The 23316-nt window shown below is 42.9% G+C and overlaps 1 protein-coding gene across 1 annotated transcript in view; it reads left to right on the forward strand.

The window, feature by feature from the left end:
* The window catches only part of LOC139417179 (B-cell scaffold protein with ankyrin repeats-like), a 32926-nt gene extending 15631 nt beyond the window's left edge, over positions 1-17295 (forward strand). The window contains exons 6-15 of the mRNA XM_071166424.1: positions 78-192; positions 2815-3011; positions 9988-10051; positions 10390-10602; positions 13036-13098; positions 13331-13512; positions 14202-14265; positions 15381-15410; positions 15969-16048; positions 17077-17295. Coding sequence (XP_071022525.1) covers positions 78-192; positions 2815-3011; positions 9988-10051; positions 10390-10602; positions 13036-13098; positions 13331-13512; positions 14202-14265; positions 15381-15410; positions 15969-16048; positions 17077-17106 — 1038 coding nt within the window. The 3' untranslated portion in view covers positions 17107-17295. The remainder of the gene's footprint in view (positions 1-77; positions 193-2814; positions 3012-9987; positions 10052-10389; positions 10603-13035; positions 13099-13330; positions 13513-14201; positions 14266-15380; positions 15411-15968; positions 16049-17076) is intronic.
* Positions 17296-23316: the final 6021 nt, after the last annotated feature.

Below are 23316 nucleotides of genomic sequence, written 5' to 3' on the forward strand. Positions count from 1 at the left end.
TTAGCAGAAAAACCTTTTGGTGAAAGTGACCAGAATTCTGCAACCCTTTGCTCATGCATCCTATCCTGTGATCTCAGTCTCTTCAGGTGTCCTCGGTAGAGAAGCTGGACCAAAGGCTGTCCTCCATGCTGTTGGAAGCCATGCCCTCCACAGGCTTCCAGGGACTGCAGGGATATGACCCACCCGAAGGCGGTAAGTGTTCTGTTGTCTGTACCCCCTCGACAATCCAGTCAATTGAATGATCTGCTGACATTCATATTTTATGTTATATGATATTTAAATGTCAATATATGAGTAAATAAGTCTATAATACATCTATGTATTTCCCAATTTGAATCTGACACGACCAAATGTTGTAGTTGAACTGTAGTTTGTAAGTAATCCTGAATCTGTGCAGTAACTTTGTGATAAATACTGTTGTATAGGCTGTTGACCAGGCTCTTATCTGAACTACAGTCTGCCTTAAATGTATTACAGAAAAACTTAATTGACCTGAAATGAGTATTGAATGCCGGTAAAACGAAGTATATGTTCTCTAGAGCAGTGGTTCTCAAACTTTTATAGTCCCGTACCCCTTCAAACATTCAACCTGCAGCTGCGTACCCCCTCTAGCGCCAGGGTCAGCGTACTCTCAAATGTTGTTTTTGTTGCCGTCAGTGTAAGCCTTCCACACACACACACACTATACGATACATTTATTAAACATAAGAATGAGTGAGTTTTTGTCACAACCTGGCTTGTGGGAAGTGACAAAGACCTATTATAGGACCAGGGCACAAATAATAATAATCAATCATTTTGCTGTTTATTTAGCCATCTCACATATAAAACCTTATTTGTTCATCGAAAAATTGTGAATAACTCACCACAGGTTAATGAGAAGGGTGTGCGTGAAAGGATGCTCATAACTCTGCAATGTTGGGTTGTATTGGAGAGAGTCTCAGTCTTAAATCATTTTTCCACACACAGTCTGTGCCTGTATTTAGTTTTCATGCTAGTGATGGCCGAGAATCCACTCTCACATACTGTACATTACCGTTCAAAAGTTTGAGGTCACTTACAAATGTCCTTGTTTTTGAAAGAAAAGCACATTTTTTGTCCATTTAAAATAACATCAAATTGATCAGAAATACAGTGTAGACATTGTTAATGTTGTAAATGACTATTGTAGCTGGAAATGGCTGATTTTTTAATGGAATATCTAGATAGGCGTACAGAGGCTCGTTATCAACAACCATCACTCCTGTGCTCCAATGGCACGATGTCACAATCGTTTGTAGAAACGGACCATGGCGCAGCGGATGTTGAATTCCACATAATTTTGATGATAAAGTGGAACTTAACAAAGACAACAAAAACATTTTACAAAATTAACTAACAACGAACCATGACTACAGAGGTGCTACGTGCACTAACTCAAAACACAATATCCCACAAACACAGGAGGGAAAAACAGCTACTTAAATATGATCCCCAATTAGAGATAACGATTACCAGCTGCCTCTAATTGAGAATCATACAAATCACCAACATAGAAATAATAACCTAGAACCCCACATAGAAATAATAAACTAGAATACCCCCCCAGTCACGCCCTGACCTACTTCACCATAGAGAAACAATGGCTCTCTATGGTCAGGGCGTGACCTAGTCCAAGTTTATCATTTAAAAGGCTAATTGATCATTAGAAAACCCTTTTGCAATTATTTAAAGCACAGCTGAAAACTGTTCTGATTAAAGAAGCAATAAAACTGGCATCAGCATTTGTGGGTTCGATTACAGGCTCAAAATGGCCAGAAACAAATAACTTTCTTCTGAAACTCATCAGTCTATTCTTGTTCTGAGAAATTAAGGCTATTCCATGCGAGAAATCTCGTACAAGGCTGTGTACTACTCCCTTCACAGAACAGTGCAAACTGGCTCTAACCAGAGTAGAAAGAGGAGTGGGAGGCCCCGGTGCACAACTGAGCAAGAACATCAGTGTCTAGTTTGAAAAAACAGACGCCTCACAAGTCCTCAACTGGCAGCTTCATTAAATAGTACCCGCAAAACACCAGTCTCAATGTCAACAGTGAAGAGGCGACTCCGGGATGCTGGCCTTCTAGGCAGAGAAAAAGCCATATCTCAGACTGGCTAATAAAAAGATTAAGATGGGCAAAAGAACACAGGCACTGCCTAGAAGGCCAGCATCCCGGAGTTGCCTCTTCACTGTTGATGTTGAGACTGGCGTTTTGCAGGTACTATTTAATGTATTTAATATATATGAATGCAGCTGTCACTTCATTAATGCCGATAGATGCAGTTTATCGTAGTGCTCTGAACTTTATTATGGGTGACAATTTTAGTACTCATCACTGCATTCTCTACCAGAAAGCTGGTTGGCCCTCTTTTGTAAATGGGTGACAATTTTAGTACTCATCACTGCATTCTCTACCAGAAAGCTGGTTGGCCCTCTTTTGTAATAGGGCTTTGGTCTCTACTGAGTTAGAACAATCTTCAACATGTTCTTACATGTGATGTTCAGTTCTGGTGCCTCGATGGTAATTGAGGACCTTATTACTGATTAATGTGTTTGTTTTTTATGACTGTGTTTTTCTTTCTGCTAGCATTTTGTATTTATTTTGATGTGTGTATTTTCTGTAATTTACGTAAAAGAGACATTGATCTCAGTATGACTCCCTGATAAAATAATGGTTAAATAAAACTGTAATATGCATACACATCTCAAACTAGAATATCTATCTGACTACATTTTAGGGTGGTTTCTGTCTGCACCTAACCCTAACCCACTTAAACATCTCCTACCATAACCAGAGACGCTCCCAGAGGACGTGCCGTCACTTCTCCACTTTGCAGCCCAGAACGGGTTTAAAGACGTCGCCGGTGTGTTGCTACAATGCCCTGGGTCGAAAAGAGCTCTGTGCACAACTAACCGCCAAGGTCAGACACCCGCTGAGATCGCCCAACATAATGGCCACGATGAGCTCCATGTAGTGCTGCAGCAGACCCTGGTAAGTACATGCCTCAGGTCTGAGTAGGAGTGCTGATCTAGGATCAGGTTCCCCGCCTGTCCGCGTAACCTTATCTGTTGTGCTCTAAAAGGCGAAACATACTCTGAGAAGCTTTGTGAATATTGGCTCAGCTTTCCTAAAAACACGCGGTTGGAACATGTTTGTACTGTATTGTGCTGTTATTGTCCTGCTCGGGCAGCCTAGTTCAACGGGTACCCTGCACTCCTCATTACCAGGATTCATAACATTCTCATTCTCTCAAATTACAATATGATTTAATGATGTATGATTTATTACTATATAATAGTACATCAGGGCACCAGTCCAGTATTGAAGAAAAAAAAAGACTTGTGAAAAATACATTATTGCCAAAATAACTCATCAGACTAAAATTAGTATAGTAATAATTGATGAATCTGAAGGTATGAATTATTTTAAGGATCAATTGGAGTTCCTTGCCAGAACAACAAGACAACACAACTACTTGATTTAATTACAGTCAAGGTATTTATAAAACATAATGGGAATGATCATGTAAAGGTGGGAAGTGGAATGAAAGATGAGAAGACCTGAATATTAAGGATGTTATACTCCGTCTGTGAGAAAAGTCTGCTGCCTCTGTTGTTCAGGCCGCATGGAAAGAGCAAAAGGGAAGATGGCTGTCTCTTTTCTTGTTGCTCCTTTTTCTCTCCTCTGAGTTGGGTGGTTCCTTGGGCTGCTCCTCTGGGTTGTGTCCCTTGTTGCTCTGTTTATTGGCTCTTTCCTTGAGTTGCAGAGACTGTGCCCTGATTGTCTTCTCCTTGTGTCCTTGAAGAACGTTACCTTAAGTGTACCGTTCAGGCTAGACTAACTCTTTGAGTCTTAAGTCTTTGATAGGCCTGCAAAAATTGAGGTTATTTGCCCTCCTTGAGGAGCTGCTGAGCCCAGAGCAGGGCAGAGAGGTCCAGGATAAGAGGTCCAGGAAAGAAGAGTGAGGGAAAAACTTTTGTTACCCAGAGAGAGGGTCCTTGGAGAAGTCAATTTAAGCTATAATAGTCCAGCATTTTGGACAATACAGTATCATGTTCAACATTGCTTAACATATGACAAAACGACATCGCTACAACGATTTATTCACTTTGAAAGTAGCTAATGGCTCTGTGTCAGCAGCCCAAGCTTTGGGTTTCTCTTCCTAGTAACAGCCGTTTTCATAACAGAAAAAACATCAAATTATTCTCTGAGATGGCTATTCGTCAAAGCTACTGTAACTGGAAGAACTGCTGAAAACCTGCATGTCAAGAAGGTGAACAACAAAGACAGCAGCGTACTCAGGAATGCACTTAACCAGGGGCGGTACAGAGACATTCCATAAATAATAAACATGGCAGTAGAGGTGGAAGGAGGCTGGTGGAAGCCTTATGAGTACTGGGTCACCTCATCCTCCAGGGATGAGCCACTATCTCCATGCCTTCATTACCCAACCACGCCACCTTTTACCATTTTCCCCCTGATGGGTAATGGAAAAGCATGCTCATTTGCGTCCTTCTGCTCCCCCTTATCCTCTCTCTCTCCTCTTTTCTGATCTGTCACTCCTGCGCCTTATATAAGTTTTCTGGTCGCAACACCCCGGTGGAGGATTCCAAGGCCTGTGCTTGTTCATGAAGTCACAGTGGCGTGTCGGGGAGAGAGTAGTGTGCGTCGTCGGCATACATTGGAACAATTATGCGATGCCTAACGCAGAAACTTCTTGCGTAATGGCATGTTTTTTCTTCTTCTTCTCATAATATGGTGAGAGCCTCGCCCGGCTCAACCCCCATCTCCCTGCGATATGAAAGGAGAGGGGGGTGCGCCGTTTACTCACTAATGACGAGCGATCCAAATGTAATCGGTAGGCTATGCGTCTGTACGTCTGTATGTCCGTTAGCTAAACCCAGAGGAGCTTGCCTTTTTATGACGCGTGCTCTCCACAATGGAAATCACAGTAGCCAGTGAAGACAGCAAATTATTTAGAATATATTGTACTGGAGTAGGCACCCACAATGGTGCAACATCTTCAACAATAAAGAGATGCAGCATTTTCAGCAGAGCCTATCCTCAAAAGGTCTATTTGGTTCTACAGTATTTATACACCAATTCCATGACTGATAGTGATCAAATTGTAATATTCATTCACTCTCAAATTGTCAGCATTTTGCAGAATAAGGAATTCCTTGCCAGTAATACCAAGAGGCAAACAGAAAAACAGAAAAGAGATGTAGAGATGGGCCTGTGTTTACAGGCTCGTGAGTAGCAAACAGAGACCCAATCTAGGCTCAACTGTATCCACATCAACTGTGCCTGCCCGGGATATATCTTTTTTTTTTTTTAAACCAAGAGTATAACAATAATAGTTAAATGTACACCGTTATAATAGGAGTTGATTGAAACTGTAAATTGCCACCCTCTCCTGAACTTAAACTGTACTAGAAAACAGCCTTGCCTTATGCTTACCCTAGCCTTATCCTTGTCTACCACAACTAGTCTAGTTAAGACCGGATTCCTTTCAGGAGCGTAGCTGCTCCTCCCCGTGTCTCCAAACAGAGCAGCGGATTGCCCAATGGGAGACTTAGACACTACAACAGCTGAGGAATGTGTATTATCCTCTGGCAATGCTGCTAATTGCGAGAGATTGCAGATGGAGCCAAGGCTGATCGCCTTGATCGGATTGCTCCAGCTCATTGAAAAACTCACTGTCTCTGTGTTTTGGGAAAACTGACGGCGGGACGGAGGAAGAGGAGGGCATGGGTGTCCCACAGAGGTCACTCCCTTGGGAATACACATAATTCCGTAAGCAGCTGGCGGCCATGTTTTTTTCCGAATCATTACCTACCGGCAATAATGCATGTTTCCTTGGTCTTTTTCCACAGAATAAATTCAAATGAACTGAAATCCACTCATAAATGCCAGTATAATCCATGAGGTAACCTACAGGTGTGTTTAAAAAGCTGTCAAACCATCATGTTCCCCCTGACGAATTCTACAACCGGGCCCTAGTAAATAGTCAATCATAACATACCATACATTGAGTATACAAAACATTAAGAGCATCTGCTCTTTCCATGACAGACTGACCAGGTGAATCAAGGTGAAAGTTATGATCCCTTATTGATGTCACTTGTTAAATCAACTTCAATCAGTGTAGATGAAAGGGAGGAGACAGGTTAAATAAGCGTTTTCAGCCTTGAGACAATTCAGACATGGATTGTGTATATGTGCCATTGAGTGTGAATGGGCAAGACAAACAATTTAAGTGCCTTTGAACGGGGTATGGTAGTAGATGCCAGGCACACCGGTTTCTGTCAAGAATTGCAACGCTGCTGGTTTTTCACGCTCAACAGTTTCCCATGTATATGAAGAATGGTCCACCACCCAAAGGGCATCCAGGCAACTTGACACAACTGTGGGAAGCATTGGGATCAACATGGGCCAGCATCCCTAGGGAACGCTTTCGACACCTTGTAGAGTCCATGCCTTGATGAATTGAGGCTGTTCTGAGGGCAAAAGTTATGTAAGGGATAATCAACGAGGGGCTATGCGTCCTATGGAAAATAATGAACAACGTGGAAGGTGACCTTCTACTGAGTTACATTATTTTCCGGAGTTGATTATCCCTTTAACATGGCTATAAATTGCTGCTAGAAATGTGTTCATTTGCAGGTAGAAATGTGTTCAACATCCACTGATGTACAGTAGCTAGCAAGTTAACAAGCTACAGTAGTTGCCTTGGTAACCAAACAGAACAGACTTGCTAATGTAGTTGACCAAACCATCAGTCCTAGCTTGCTGTTATGAAAATCAAATTCAACAATGCCAATAATGGTTTCAATTAGACTTTTGCTTTCAAAAGCAGCTCAAACATAGAACTTGTCAGAATGAACTATATTCATTGAATTCTACTGGGAAATAACGCACGCTCTAGAATGCCGTTTTAAGCCAAAGCATTTCTACCTGCAAATTAACACATTTCTAGCTGCAAATACATACAATTATAGCCATGGTATAAAAGGGTTAATCAACTCGTGGAAGGTTAGTTCCACTCCTCTAGCATGTCGTGGAACACACCTTCCACGACAATAGTTTGTTTCCATAGTATGCATAGCCCCCTCGTTGATTATCTCTTACATACAGTTGTTTTGAGTAATACATCATTTGATTCAAATTCAATTCTATGGGTTAATCTTGGTTGCTGTGGTAACCTCTTTGATGTGCTGTATAATGAAACCTTTCAGGTCATTTATGTAAAAAGGTCAGTGTATTTCAGCTGACCAAGGGCTGTTATTGGGTTGACCAAGCTCAGTTAGCATAGTGGTTTTATTACCCCTAGCCATGTGTCAGCCCCTCCCTCTGCCAATGAATCAAGCTATGATGTATTAGTGCTTTGGGGGGAGACAAGAGGCTGTCTGTCAATACAGTCAAGACGAATGGCCCCTCTACCCCTGAATACGGCCATAACACTCACATGGTCTACTTAACGATCACTGTTGATCTGGGACTGTCGGTCTCCAAGGCACCACACTTCTCCAGCGGTAATGAGCTGTGAACTGTCGGTTAGGGAGATGAGAAACAAACATTACCACAGAGATTGTTGGTAGCTCCAACTGTAACGGCTTTCTAATTGTAATATTATAATATAATCACTGTTTAATGCTATCCTTTTGGGGCCTCCCTTCCTAAATGAAACAATGTATTTATACCTAAGTGTTTATAGTTGCACAGCATGCTAGATTATTTTATTTCTCAGATGGAATTGCCCAAGTGTAACTGAGGTGGTTCCGGTAACCATGCTTACGTGATGAGCAAACGTATTGAACTCTGGTGGGCTAACAGAGAATCGTGGCGTGCAGGAGACCTGGGTGTGAAACCCAGTTGGTTACACATGCACAAGAAAGGGGCTACTTTAGGAGGCCAATATGGCCCAGGTCTACTGAACATAGAGATTTTGTTCTCCAGTCATTGTATTTGTCTTTCCATGTTTAATGTCACATGCACACATACAGTGAAATGTCTTTTCTTGCAAACTCCAAACCCAACAATGCAATAATCAATAACAAGGTAATACTAGGGAGGGGGGAGGCACATCTTAGTGGTAGGCTACAGTGAGAGGCATTTAGCTGGCTTAATGGAACTTTTTAAAACGATTCGTTAAAGCTGTGCATCCACAATTGTTAGTTATTTGGCACATGCACTCCTATTATACGTTAATGTGAAGTCAATAACGTTCTATAAAGACGAGAGAGAAATGACACACTGATTGTATTGACTTGTCCTACAGAGCAAAGCAGTAATGATTTTTTTTTCCCCTCCTTCTTTTAAAAACGTTTAAATCCTACAGGGACTCCACTGATGTGTACCATGTTGACGGTCAAATTGCAGTAGAAGTCTTGTGTTTCCGCTTCGTTGGGTCTGTGATGCCCTTTGCATGCCAACTTGATTTGCATAAGCGAACTGTCAGACTGCAGGATTTGTACAGGATTTGCATAGCATTTGAATGAAACGGTCACCCTGTCTTTGTCAGGGAGTGACTGTGGTTCTTTCAGCTTTTTGTTCAACAGGCGACAGGTCCAGCGCTGCTAAAACACGACCTATTAAAGTTAATATTATACATGATGTGTATAGCCAGGACAGTGAAGGACATTTTCTACATCTGATACAAAGTGCTCAGTGTTCGAGTGACGTTTCACAAGTCAGCAAGCAATGATGGCATGATATCAAACAGCTGGCTCAAGCGCTTAGTCCAAAAACACATATCTGAATAAGATAATAATTCCTCAATACTAGAGTCTTCAAGTGGAAACATGTTTCGCTACTGTACACCATCAAAGCATCATTTTTTAAAATGTTATTCTCTGTAGATTGTCCATGTTTAATGAGCTTTTTTTGTCAACTATCTGTTGAGCTTCCTGTCATTCTTGAATTAATATATTCATAACAGAAAATACATAATATGCAATATCAAGAAGTGTAATATTGCAATGGAGTGGCTGTGTTGCTTAGGAACAGCACATGGAAAATGCTTGGAGTTGAGTGCAACATTTTTTTGTTTGTTATTGCTTTCCATGTCAATCATAAAAATATCTAATTCTGTATCGGTACTAGTATGATTCAGAACATTCCCACAACACGAGTCTCTGGTCTTGGTGAGCTACAATAACGGTTGTGCCGATTTGACTTCCATCCTAACACAAACACACCTGTTGAAAAGAGGAACCAATCATGGTCGTCACGATTGACATTGACCGTTTGAATCAGGTGTGTTACAGTAGGTCTTTGGAAGATGTGCATCGATTTCAGGTCAAGCAAGAAAGACCGAATTAGCAAACCTTTTCCCTGTCGTAGTTGTTATCTAGTCCCACTCTTTTCCCTGTTCGACCTTAAGAAAATAAAACGATAACTTGCGAGCTGGGAAAATAAGCATCTTGTCTGAAGTGCATTTCGTCAACAGCATCTCTACTGGTTACCACAGGCAAAACAGTCAGCCCCTATCAAACGCTGAGCCTTGAATCGCCACTAAATGATATGTTTGAATTGATAGGGGTAGATTGTCTGTGATCGTTTGATTAGTCTGATTACCCCTCTGGCACTGAGTATGTTATTGGGCAGAGGGCCACAAACAACAGCCTGGTATTCCTAGCACTGTTTACTGTATTGAATCTTCTAAGGGATGTTTGTTTTGGGTCTCTCATCGACCCAGCATAGCACTTCATAATGTATCAGGGCACACAAAGTAACAGAGGGGAAACACATATTGTACTCCGCATTACTGTCAACGTAGGCAGTAGAGTAGATTCTGGAGGTGCTTACAGAGGAACGGGAGGGACATTTGACTATTTTAAATCGTGTTTTTCCATAACAAGGCGTCTTTGCACAAGGATTTCCATGACATTGAAACCTGTGTTGTATTAATGTCATGCATTGCTGGCAGAGTGTAGTAATCAGTCTCCGTGGTCTGTCGTTACAGAATATGTTCACCGTGGGCAAGGACAGTGATGACAGCAGTATCTATGAGATGATGTGCACAGCAGGTGAGTGGAGGAACGATGGTGAACATTGGATTGGATTGTTTAACCAGCTCAATGTGTGGCATGCCATCTTTGTTTTCATATTGTTCATTCAATAGATTGTCATCCTAGCAGGGTGTCGGTGACGAACCATAATGCGGTTTTTGATTTAGTATGACATCACGATTGCCACACTGGAAAGCGGGAATCCACAGCTACATTCAGTGGATGTAATTTGATGAAAATGGGATGCACCATACTGGATGGTTTGAGCTTGACCCTGACTCATGCAGCTATTGCTTCTCTAGCAGTAGTATTCAACCCCATATTATGTATGAATATCGTTTATAAATATCTTACAGGGAATCCCAGTGCTCCAGACACTCAGAGAGAGGGGGATGAGGTGGGGGAGGATGAGGAGGATCTGTACGCCCCGCTAGGTGTAAATGATGAAGAGTATGACACCATCTTCACCTCCAGCAGCGCCGTCGTTATTGCTAACAGACCACCGGCGCCCACACCCCGGCCCGAAACTACCTCCGTCAAAGAGGACAGCACCCCCTTTATAGCTCAAGGTAGGACTAGACCGATGAACACTGGGTTGTGTTCAATAGGCACGAAACAGGAGAAAACGGATTGAGATGGAGAAGATCCGACATTATCTTGTCCAATGAGAATGGTCATTGTCTTTTTCTGTTTCAAAACTTTGAACTACATGGTGCCCTACTGAACTTGACCTTGGGTTGCTGGTATGCTTATTCTGTGACTAGCGAGTATTGCGCTTGAGCGATAGAAGATCTCAGCTAGTGCAATGCTACACGGTATTTTTGTAAACTTCAAGGGAAGTTGGTTGCTAGTTCCAGACAATTGGGTCTGATATGTACTAAATATTTCAAAGAAGTCTGGAGATTTCCTCAACCAAGAAGGGAATATGTAGCAGATGTGAAACTAGCATGTGAAGGCAGCTAAGACAAAGACAGAACTGACTGTTACAAATACACAGATCCAAATTCGCTGGCATGGGATTCTTAAATGTTCAATTTGAGCTGTGTAAATAATACAAGAGGATGAAGCTACTGATCTTAAGGGTTTATAAATAATTGATGTGTTCTTGATTTCTTTCTTTCTTGTCTGCCAAAAAGACATTGCCTTTCTTTCCAGTTCCGTTTACTCTCTTTGAACTGTGGACTGGATCCTAAACTCTGTGCTTTGTGGGAAAGGTGATAACATGGTTGGGGTTGGACAGGAGGAAATGTTATGTCTTGGTCATTAGTCTTTGTTGTGCACTGTAAGGGAGTCAGGCGGTGGCTGGTCCTCCAATCAACTATAAGAGTTATCTGTCCTACTTGAAGACTCTTGAAAACATGTGGTTCCATAAGCAACACTAACCGCCAATCTGCAGTAGAACAGGCCCAAAAGTATTTATCTTGTTAACGAAATGTGATGTTATTGTGTGAACCACCACTTCTCCCCGATCTTTCAGCCCTACCCATAGATCCTGAAGCCTAGCAAAAGCAGATTACACTGCATCACAAACGCCTCAATAACAGAAGCCCAACTACTGGGCCTGGGCCGCCATCTGCAACCAATCTGGGCCAGTCTCGGGCCAAGCCAGCAGCATCGGTCATTACACGTGTTTTCCATCGTTCATGTCCCCCGACATGAGACAACACAGGATGGGAGAGAACGCGTAGGGGGATCAAGAGATTTCCACACATCAATACAGTGGAATCTTTCAACCAGGCACTGATCATATTGCCTCCCTCCACTAATGAATGCATCACACACAGTGACTTAAAGACATGTTCCGGTACTTTGGCGACTAAGAAAGTATTTGTTTAAACCTCCGGCTTTTGGCTGGATGTGTCATGCATGCATAATCTATGAGCAGAATTACTGCCTTACCTCAATTAGCCACGAAATCTCTAGTTTGAAAGTGTATTTTTTTCTTGAAGCTGTGCCGTGCCATTTCCCTCACATTTCCTCCCACGTGGGCTAGCCCCCTGGCAATTTTTGAGTTCTAGCTTCAGCCCATCGCATTGAGTGAAAGAGACAGGTGACGTGGAGTGATGTGATAGTGTACGCAATTTTCGGGGACCACTTTTGGCACGCGAGTGCTTACTTTCAGAACTCCTGTATACAACAAAAAAAGTAGACCAAATGACCAGAGAATCTCTTTAAAGAAAGTCCTGATGTAAAGAAACTGGAGGAGGGTTGGGACTTTTGACTATTGCGTCAGTGCACTGCACAGCTAGAAATAATAGACAAAGATGAGATTTTTACCTGCCGTTCTGACTGGTAAGATTATCGTAGTCCGTGTGTGGAGGAAGGATAAATAGTGTATGAGGGAGTGTCGGTATTTAAAATGGCAACCTATTTCCTGAAGAAGTGCACAATATAGGAAATAGGTTACCATTTCAGTTGCAACCTATGAGTGTGTTAGTGGGTAGAGTACATGTTGGTATGTTTGTGTGTACAAGTGGATGGAGGAAGATGAAGGAAATGAAGCTTTGAAATCTGAGGAGATGACTGGGCCAGAACCCTAAAGAGGCTCCATTACCCATCACCCCTGTCAACACCATAAGTGCAGAGAAGTAACTCCCTCAGCAAAATAAAGCAACATATCATTCTAAGTACTTACTTGCCAAATCGATAGCGTTGAGTGTATATTTTAGTCTGATTCAATGCAGTTTCAGGCATCTGTATGTCTTTTACCAAACCTTGGAAGGATATTTTATCTCAAATAAAATGTACATACTAGTACGTATTTTACTGTCATTCACTTTAGAGTAAATATTGTAAGGTATCACTTTTTATGCAGTTGTGCAGCCTATTTGTGTCCACTGACTCGTCTACATCTGTGCTGTTTGTTTGTAAATGGAGCCATCTTGTGGAATGGCGTGAAATAGTAGACTCGCTAAAGGTAGTGGAGGAAAAACACAGCGTTAGTGTTCGTAGTGTCAGTTCATCACGTCTGTATTGTCTCTGATGGCAGTGTGTGTTTGCAGTGTTCCAGAAGAAGATGTTACAGAGCGATACTGAAACCCTGTATTCTCTACCCACTAAGCAAGGTAAGGCCAGGCAACAGTCAAAAGAGCATATTTCTGTAGGTCTGCATTGACGGTTGAATAGGTCAGTGATGCTAAGTATATGGAGCAATGTTAGTGCCATTAAAATGATAGAATTATCATTCCATAAGTATAATCCGTTGACAATTTCTGTCAAACTGGAAAATTATTTGTTACTGTACGTCTGGCGGAGAGGGATCGATTTTTGTCTCCTTGTCATTCTGTTATTCTGTAGCACGCGGGCGAGACAGCATCTCCTCCACGTACGACACATTTGTGCCCAACCAGCTGCCTGGGCTGGAGCAGCTGATTGAGCTGCAGGAGAAGGTGAAGAGAGGCTCTCTCAGTATGGACGAGGCTCTGGAGAGGTTCAGTGACTGGCAGAGGGTCCAGAAGGGAATGGACGCCATTCAACAGGTAATAATGCGGGGAAATGAGTCTGCTGTTTCAAGACCCTGCTCACTAGGACCAGTGCCATCAACCTTAAAGGTAGACTCAGTAATATGACACCATTATACACAGTGTGACAAAGTCATACACAGCGGGCCAACTTCCCCGCTTACAGACGTCAACAACGGGAGAATACAGGACTGCAACTATTGGCTCTTTCCAAAGTGGGCATGCCTTAGCCTGAAAGTCAGTCTGTTTGTGCTATAATACATCAAGCTAGCATGCGCAAATTGTGAACTGTGAACATGACAGGTGACATAGGCTTTGAACACTACTCATTAATGAGTATATGGCATGTGTTATGTTGTGCATTATAAACCCGGGTAGTTTGGGTACTGGGTGCTTATTGGCTGAGACAGCATTTCAGCCGTGTGTATATCAGACAATATACCATGGTTAAACGACTTGTTTACTGTTCTATTTATGTTGGTAACCAGTTTATAATAGTAATAGGGCACCTTGGGTTTGCGGTATATGGCCAGTATACCACGGCTAAGGGCTGTTCTTACACACGACACGAAGCGGAGTGCCTGGATACAGCCCTTAGCCGTTGTATATTGGCCATATACCACAAACCCCCGAGGCGCCTTATTGCTTAACTATGCCTTGGTGTATTATTCCATGGCTGCTGTGTCTAATGTATTGTAACTCCACAGGAGAAACTACGCCAGCTGAGGGCGAGTATCATCAACAACCGAGAGGACGATGAAAGTGTCTATGGTAACCGTTTTCTGCACTGAGTATACAAAACATTAAGAACACCTGCTCTTTCCATGACACAGACTGACCAGGTGAATCCTGTGGAAGCTATGATCCCTTATTGATGTCACTTGTTAAATCCACTTTAATCAGTGTAGATGAAGGGGAGGAGGCAGGTTAAAGAATGATTGTTAAGCCTTGAGACAACTGAGACATGGATTGTGTGTGTCTGTCATTCAGACTGGGAATGGACAAGACAAAGATTGAAGTGCCTTTTAAACGGGGTATGGTAGTAGGTGCCAGGCGCACCGGTTTGTGTCAAGAACTGGATTTTTCACACGCAACAGCTTCCCGTGTGTCTCAAGAAGGATCCGCCACCCAAAGGACATCCAGCCACAACTGGGAAGCATCGGAGTCAACATGCGCCAGCATCTCTGTGGAACAGTTTTGAGACCTTGTAAGGTCCATACCCCAACGAATTGAGGCTGTTCTTTGGTTTTAAAAAAAAGAGGGGGGGTTTACGCATAATTAAGAAGATGTTCCTAATGTTTGGTGTATTCAGTGTAGACATAATTCTGACTGTACCGATCCAAGTGGATTTCCTTTTTTGATGAGAAGAGCAAAGATTGCCAAAGCAATCCCCACTTGGGGGATAGATACGGAATGGGATCATTACCTTGACTTCTATCAATGAGCTTACAGTTTACATAAGCCGTTGGAACAACATATATCAAGGGATCTGACATAATTTTGACACAAACAGTTGCTTAGTTAAGCTAGTTGGCAAGCTAGCTAGTTAACTGTTTGTGGCCTGAGTTACAATATTATACAAGAGCTATGAAGGCCACCTGCGTTAGAGATGTCTCTGCAAGTCCTGCAGAAGATTGGGCAGTCCTTACACTTCTAATTGAAGTCCCATTGGGTACACATCAAATGACGCCACCCTTTGTAATAGAAAGAGTTTGTAGTTGTAATTCCCACAGCTCATCTTGATGATGGTGTTTCGTCTCCAAATGAGAGTCTTGGCAGAGTTCATTTTTACATCTCTTGATAAAGGTGACATTGCTGAAAGAGAGTAGTGAGCCACATGCAGTACAGTAACACAGGCTTAACAACCCTTTCTCTTCTCTCTCCAGATAAAATCAACATCATCCATCACACACCCAGTAAGTCCTTGAAGATCCTTCGTATTCAGAGAGCGCGAGAGACTGTTTGTCTTTTCATTCCCTGCCTCAGTTTCTCCAGTCGTGAAATGTTTGTCCCAAAGGAACAGTTGGCTAGATAAACTCTTCTGAACAGTTTGCTCAGAAGACTGTGAAGTCCCCAAGGCTGTGGCTTTGATGTTCTAGGTTCCATATTGCTTGAGATCTATTTATCTGCTGTGGTTGCTATGGTATGTCTAAGTATACCACCACTAGTAAGGTGTTCAGTCTTAAAAGCTAATTTATAACATGTGGTTTTTAATTGCCATCTGATGCCCTCCATGTTCTGTGATCACCGTGAGTGCAAATATAAACTGATCAGCTTGTGAGAAGGCTGGGTAATGTTCAGTGGGCACAAAATGGGAGAAAACATTTTGAAACTGAGTGAAACGGGGGATGCACTTCACCACACTACCATCATTTGTTTTCTACATTGTGCCCTATTGAACGCGACCCTGGTGTTTTGAAAGTCTGACAGTGGACTTAATATGATGTCCCTGTTGACTTCTTTCCCTTGGTTAGATGTGACTGTGAATGAATGTCGCAGAGGAAGCCAGCCGGTGGAGACAGACTTTTACAGCAAACCACTTAAAGGACAACATGTAAGTATATCATGTGTTTGTATAGGCTCTGGACAAAAGTAGTCCACTATGTAGGAAATAGGATGTCATTTGGGAGTCCTTACAGTCCATGTGTTTACGTCTGTGTTGAAAATCCAACATGTCCGATCTCAGGCTGTGCCACAGCCATCCATGACCTGGAGTCCCATAGGGCGGCTCACAATTGGCCCAGCGTCGCCCTGGTTAGGGGAGGGTTTGACCGGAGGGATTCCCTTGGCTCACCGCGCTCTAGCGACTCCTTGTGGCGAGCCGGGTGTCTGCACGCTGTCTTCCGTCGTCAGTTGAACTGTTTTTACTCCGACAGATTGGTGCGGCTGGCTTCCTGGTTAAGTGAGCAGGTGTTAAGAAGCAGCGCGGCCTCCCAAGCCCATTGGGAGTTGCGGCGATGAGACAAGATCGTAACTACCAATTGGATATCACGAAATTGGGGAGAAAAAGAGGGTGAAATTACAAAGGCATATATAAAACATAGATACAATTTAAACACGTCACCATGACATTTGATTATATATTTTGAGTTCTTGTCGATAGAAATATGGTTAGCCATGGCTTTCATCTTTAAAAAATGACTGATTTAACTATCAACAATAACTAAAACAGCATTAGTAATTAATATGCTTACTTTCCATCACCGTTTGTCTGCTTTCCAGAAGAAATTTGACTGAAAAGCAAATGTACAACACTTGGACCTGTCAAATTTCATCTGGAAAGCAGACAAACTGTGAAGTTAAGTAAGCATATGAATTACTAAAGCTGTTGCAGTGTGTCACCTTTATTTAACTAGGCAAGTCAGTTAAGAACAAATTCTTATTTACAATGATGGCCTACCCCGGCCAAACCCGGACGACGCTGGGCCAATTGTTCGCAGCCATATGGGACTCCCAATCACAGCCAAATGTGATACAGCCTGGATTCGAACCAGGGACACCTAGTAGTAATACAATTTCAAAATAAGACTTCATTAATTTATTCATATGATTTTATTTTAACAATTTTCCATACTCTTATAGGTGCCATCAAACAAGAAACAAGACATTTAAGTTATTTGTCTTGATCTCATCCATTCTGAAGAACCAAGCACTTCTAGATAGAAATGAATGTCTGTGTCCCGCATCCCTATAAGATATCAATACATGGTAAATGTAACGTGATAAAGATGGCCATATCCATTATATAACTATGTTCATTAAGTTATTTTTTTAATTAAATCATTTTATTTCACAACGTCATGCAATTGTATCTGGGGTATATAACTCATACAGTCTATGGGGTTATACTGTAGGGGTATGGGGTAAGTCATTTCCTCATTCTGTCTGTGTTACATACATACTAAATGAACACAACTCACCTACATAATATACAGTACTATACAGTTTGCTCAGGATTTGTACCTGATTAATCGAATCTTCTCGTTCCATGGTTGGGATCAGTTGAATGGGTTGTGCTTGGTCTGCAGGGCATAATAGTTCATTAGAAGTCCTACTCTGCCCTCTAGTGGACAAGGAAAAACCCTACACCTTAAGACTGTTGACCTCAACTCCTGAGGCATTTCTAAGAGATATTCTTCAAGGTTCAATGTGTATCATTAGTATGACAGTACATATCACAAAGTGAGCCTATATGCTCATGTGATCTGGTTCCTCTACTCTCATATTCTTGTGCAGGTTGAACACAAGTTGATTAATGCAGAAATAGGCAACAGTAACGATCACATAAAACATGTAGTCATTCATTTGCAGCAGGGTGAAGTTGCCCCAAGATGCTGATCTTGGGTCAGTTTTCCATTTCTCCAAATAATGGTTAAGGTTTTGGGGGAGGGGAAGCTGATCTAAGATCTGTACCTAGGGGAAACGTCACCCCAAAGTCATTCATCCATACAAGGAGAAAACCGCCTCCGTTCAGCTGCTTGCAGTACAGGAATCTGCCTTCAGAGGGCAGCATCACAAAGCAGTGATGTACAGGTTTATCACTGGTCCAAGACTATGATTGAATATAATTCATGTTAGTTGTAGATGTTTGGGGCGGGTAATCTGATCAACATCGGAGCCATATAAGATTTTTAGGATTTTATTATTGTATGTGATGGTGACAATTGACAGAAAACAACTGACGTTGTTGTACCAAAGCACTGGTTCATTATCACTGCCACACAATACAGCAGCCAGAATGGGTCTAAGAAAAAATGTCTTTGTAGGGAATTTGACTAATACAGGGCAAAACACAAACCTCAGGCTTGGGCCGAATTTATCAGGGAACAAGGTGTAACGTTCAGACAGAAATGTAATATATAGAACAAACATGTCCCTCTGACATGTAGAATAAGTATGCTCCATTCATTGCATTTCCATTACAACGTTCCACAACGGTTGTCTGCTGAATTAGATTCCCTTGTCTAGAAACCCTGGCATCAGTCAGAGCTGTTTTGCCAACCAAGCAGCTGGGTACACGCTGGGTGCCATTCTCCTGATCAACCATGCTCTTTGTGAATAATATGTATTAAAGCCCATCATTCCTTCTTGGTCCTGCCAGTTAGCCCTTTGGAGATAATCCGGCTCAGGCTGCAGAACCCCGTGGAATCGGAGGCATATGTTTGTCTGTCACCTGCTGAGCATAGTTCATTCGGTCTTCCCTGTCAGGGCATGGTGGTGGAGATGGCCATGGTTCATCATGCATAAATGTTTCATGCTGCACAGCTAGGAAAGAGGAAACTTCTTCCTGCGGAAATTGGAAGCTTCTTCCAGGAGCAGGCTAGCTTGTGCTCTGTCAATGTCTTTCATTTTGTTTATGTGACAGTGTTTTGATCTCTAATAATACAAAATGTTGTAGCACCTAATTTTTACCCATAAACTTTAGCCTGAATAGGGTGAGACTTTTAGCGCACACACACTTTCCTGTGACTGTTACTCCCCCTTGGGGTTGTTTCTCTGGGCCATGGCAGGATTAAAGCTGAGGATTGAGCACAGCTGCAACCCTGATAAAAATCTTGCAATTTCACAGTCAGTGGCATTCTTTCATCCCCTAATCCACACAACACATACGGCATACATGAACCCCTTACCAGGAAGAGAACAAGCTGCTCTGAGCGGCATCTCCGGTTCGGGGTGACGCCTTTGATTTGGGATAGAGCCGTGGAGCAACCCCCAGCCACCGTAAATTGAAGAGACTTAAGTCAGGAGGTGTGCTGTTTATTTGGGCGTCTTGAAATAGTAGGTGTCCGGGCCCCAGATGTGTACAACTGAAGAGTCGTGTGTCTATGTCGCTGTCCGGACCAGGTGTAGACTACTGTAATTAGGTTGGATGTGAATCGTATTGGGTTTCATGACAGCTGCAGAGACTTATCTGGCTTTAGAATGTGTTTTTTTTTCAACCTCATTGACAATTTGGAATGATCTTTTGAGCTACACTACCTTGCTGGGGGTCAACGGCTAGATCCCTGCCTTTCTGAATCCCAACCACCAATCAGCCCTCGGGATTATGCCAACACTCCCTTGTCTCTAAGGCATTGTGCATCCCTGGCAGACACAGTGACATCCATCTGCCAAAGGGCACAGGTACATAGTCATGTGCCATTGTCCTGCCACCGTCTGCTTGATCAGGGGCCTCTAGGCTCGATGCTCCGTAAGGGGCCCCAGGGGTCTCACACCAGCCCCACCAGCGGCTCTCTCTTTTGAGGCTTTGGACAGATTAATAGTTCCTCCTCTGCTGAGGCCTTTTGTGAAGCAGCGCCCAGGCGTGTTCAAGCTGTTGGAGTAGCGGGGAGGCCAGGGGTGGATGGGACGGGCCTGGTGACGAGACGGGTTGGCTAATTCCACCACAGGTCAGCTCATCTGAGGCGGCCGGCTCTGCATTTTCAATGAAGTGGAAAGGTCACATCCGCACTGCCTGACACTGGGGAGGAAGAGCTCAAAATGTTGCATTGACAGGATAATTAGGTTAGTAATTCTGCCATCGCAAGGAAGGAATGCATTGACGTCTCATATGTGCTTCTCACAAGCATTAGCAGGGTTCTCTATAAGAACTACGTTATTTATTCTTCCACACGTACAATAATGCATTGACTCAATGTTCAACTAATCGTGTGCAAGATGGTGGCCCATGTGGTGATTATGGTGATTTCTCAATCACATTGAGGGTGGGAATTATGTGGTAGAAAAACAACTTCAAATGCAATGGACTTTATATGGATCATTTTGAATGTGTGTTGTTTATTTAGGTTTATCTTTGGATGCCCGGATTTCTGCCCAGAGCCCTGGTTTGGACTTGGGTGTTATTTGCACACACCAGACCACAGCTGAACAATCAAATAGATAAGCCACCACACACACAAGCACACACACACAATGATGTTTGCCAGCATCGCAATCAGGATTAAAGGGTCACTTATATGACTAACAACAACTAACAACTAACAACATTCTGCCGATTTTCTCATAGGCCTATATGTAGAATGAAATTTGCCCATAGGCCTATGCAGACTGCATTTTAACCAGGGGGAGCACTGTGTTCCCACAAACTCATCACCAAGGTGAGCAATTAATATTGTGGTCGGTCTCTGAAGCATCAGTTGTATATAAACTTGTGGCCTGAAGCAATCTATCAACCCCCCCCACACATAGCACTCGACACACTCATCCCCCAATTACAGAATCCCCCCCCCCCCCCCACACACACACACACACACACACACACATAGCACTCGACACACTCATCCCCCAATTACAGAATCAAGCCAGGAATCCATCCAAAGGGAACTTCTAACATAACAAAAAAAAGGGGGCTGGGTATTTCTATCCAGGGGACTTTCTGCTTGGAAAACTATTTTAATGACTTTCTTCATTCCGATTATCATTGGATTCCAGCTGAATCACTTGCTCCGGCACCCCCTGGAAGTTCCAAGTGCCAGCGTGTGAGGAAATCATCCAATCGCGGCCTTTGCCTGGAGTTGCACGGAGGCCATTTTGTAATCAAAAGCTACTGGTAAGATTTCGGTCAGTGCTATGCGGAATCCTTAGGACGTCCTTACACTGAGCCCTATCCATAAGCTTAACCTTAACCCTTCATTTAAAATGTCAACTTCAATGGGGTAGGGACGTCCCAAGGATCCCGCATAGCACGGACCATAAGATTTCCTGCTCCTCTCCCGAAAGGTGGAATATCTAACTAAATTGAACTAAAACACGATAAACAAATGGAGGAGAAGGGCTATCCAAAGAGGAAAGTGGCTGTGGTTGTGAATAAACATGAGTATTGGAGACAGAGGCCATGTTTGGTAAATTGTGACTGACTGACTGATCTACAAATAATAGAGTCGTTATTTATGATGCAAGGTTATTTGTAGAACAGTCCGTCTGCATTGTCGGCGAGAATGTCGAACAAGCCCAGAGAGAAGATGGTATACCGCTGATTGTCAAGCAGACAAGAATGCCTATTTCTTGTTGTTGCCATCCACTAGGGGCGGTTCGGTTGATAATCAACAGACTGGCGGATGGATACAGATCTAGATCTGATGAACAATGGCTCAAGGGATACTTCTCATCAGCGCTTTCTATGTTCAGCGATGAACTTCAGAGATATGTTCATAAAACGCTTATCAGATTTACGCGTATCTTCACTCTGACTACCGAGAAAGCTTAAGTACCTTTGATGAGATCAGCTTTTCGGAGGGGGGAGCTCTACGCTCACTCCTATCACCCGTAGCGCCAAAAACCAGTGTAATTATGTTCTGTCCCATATGTGAATTATTATTAATGGTGATTAATTTAATACACTTCCTTTGCCAATTTCCTAAATTAAAAAAATACTGTTGAGAATTTCTACATCACAACCACAGCCCCCCTCTCCCTCATCTACCAGTTTCCCAGTCATTGCCATGGCAACTTCCAATCAGTGAAGGATTGGCAGAGCCTGCCAGGCTGTGTGTTTGGCGCGTGCCTCAGAGTGGTGCAGGTGGAGCGCATATGGAACAGTGCCCTACCCCCCCATGCCTACCACCTCCCCCCTCCCCCAAAAAACTTGCCTGCCTGGATGTGCCAGCAGTGCCCGTTTTTAATCCCACCGTTACCTTAGTGATCTCCTGATGGAAACGTGGCACTGCAATCACAAAGCCAGGGCCTAGCTTCTGCATGCTGTTATGGCTGCCAGGACCCGCTTCAATATGCCAAGATGGAGACCTGCTATTTTAGTTGTTTTTTTAATGTTCCTGGATTTGTGGATTGATGTGGATTTGGACGTTTCTCGTGCTGTTTTCATTTCCTGGTGGCTGTCACAGTTCCTACAGTTCGTGATGTCCCTAGTGCAACATATTCCAAGGTTTGATTCCTGGTTGTTTGAATCCATTGAGACCCTGTTATCATGCTCCCTATAGTCCCTAGTGGTGCATTTTCAAAGGGGCCAAAGTGACCTATCATGGAGTACTTTACATGTAACAAAGTGAAAACGGCTCCACCTTACCTAGTTATGCATATGCACACTGTAACATCTTATTACATTTCACCGCAGCTCTTTAGAGAGTTGTATGTGTGGGCATATATTGAGAGCTGCATAATGCGACTTCCCATGGCTTGTAATTGGGGGGCGGTAATGTTATGGAAATCACAACCACATGCAGCAAATAAATCAATCATCCAAGGGGCCTTATCTACCACTGCACATTGGAGCAGTCAGCTCTAGTCAGGCCCTATGTAGGTTAATTAAAGCCCAATAGCCAATAGTAGAAGACATGGCAACCGTCCTGATTCCTGTCTATGTTTAAGCCTTCTCCAGACCTGCTGGGCAGGGGCTTTGGTTAGCTTCGTTAGCTGATAAATGGATCACCGTTGGCCCCCAGATTCTATTGGTGTGTGTGTCAAGTAATGCTACATGTAATTGCTGGATATCCTTCAAAGCGAAATGCTGTTTCTTTGCACTTATCAGAATTTCACAACTCACTCACGACTGGATTTGAAACAAATCAATTAAGATATAATTATGACTATGTTATCAAGTCCTTTGGTAGGTACCCTTCAAGTAAAGTGTAACCACCGCAGGGAATATCTGTAGGTTTAGCTAGCCTATGGGTGTTTTCAGTACTGGACAGTATTATTATTATTTTTTATTTATTTATTTTTTTTACATGTGGCCCAATGTGAATACTATTCCTAACAAACACCTTCCAGAAGGATCGGAGAGGTGTCTCCACGTTGTGACGTCCAGCTCACAACCATAACAACTGCATCTCATCATCTATGCAGTTTCCATAGAGGCAGTGGCAA

This window comes from Oncorhynchus clarkii, chromosome 9 (genome assembly GCF_045791955.1).
Source record: "Oncorhynchus clarkii lewisi isolate Uvic-CL-2024 chromosome 9, UVic_Ocla_1.0, whole genome shotgun sequence".
Classification (NCBI taxonomy): Eukaryota; Metazoa; Chordata; class Actinopteri; order Salmoniformes; family Salmonidae; genus Oncorhynchus; species Oncorhynchus clarkii.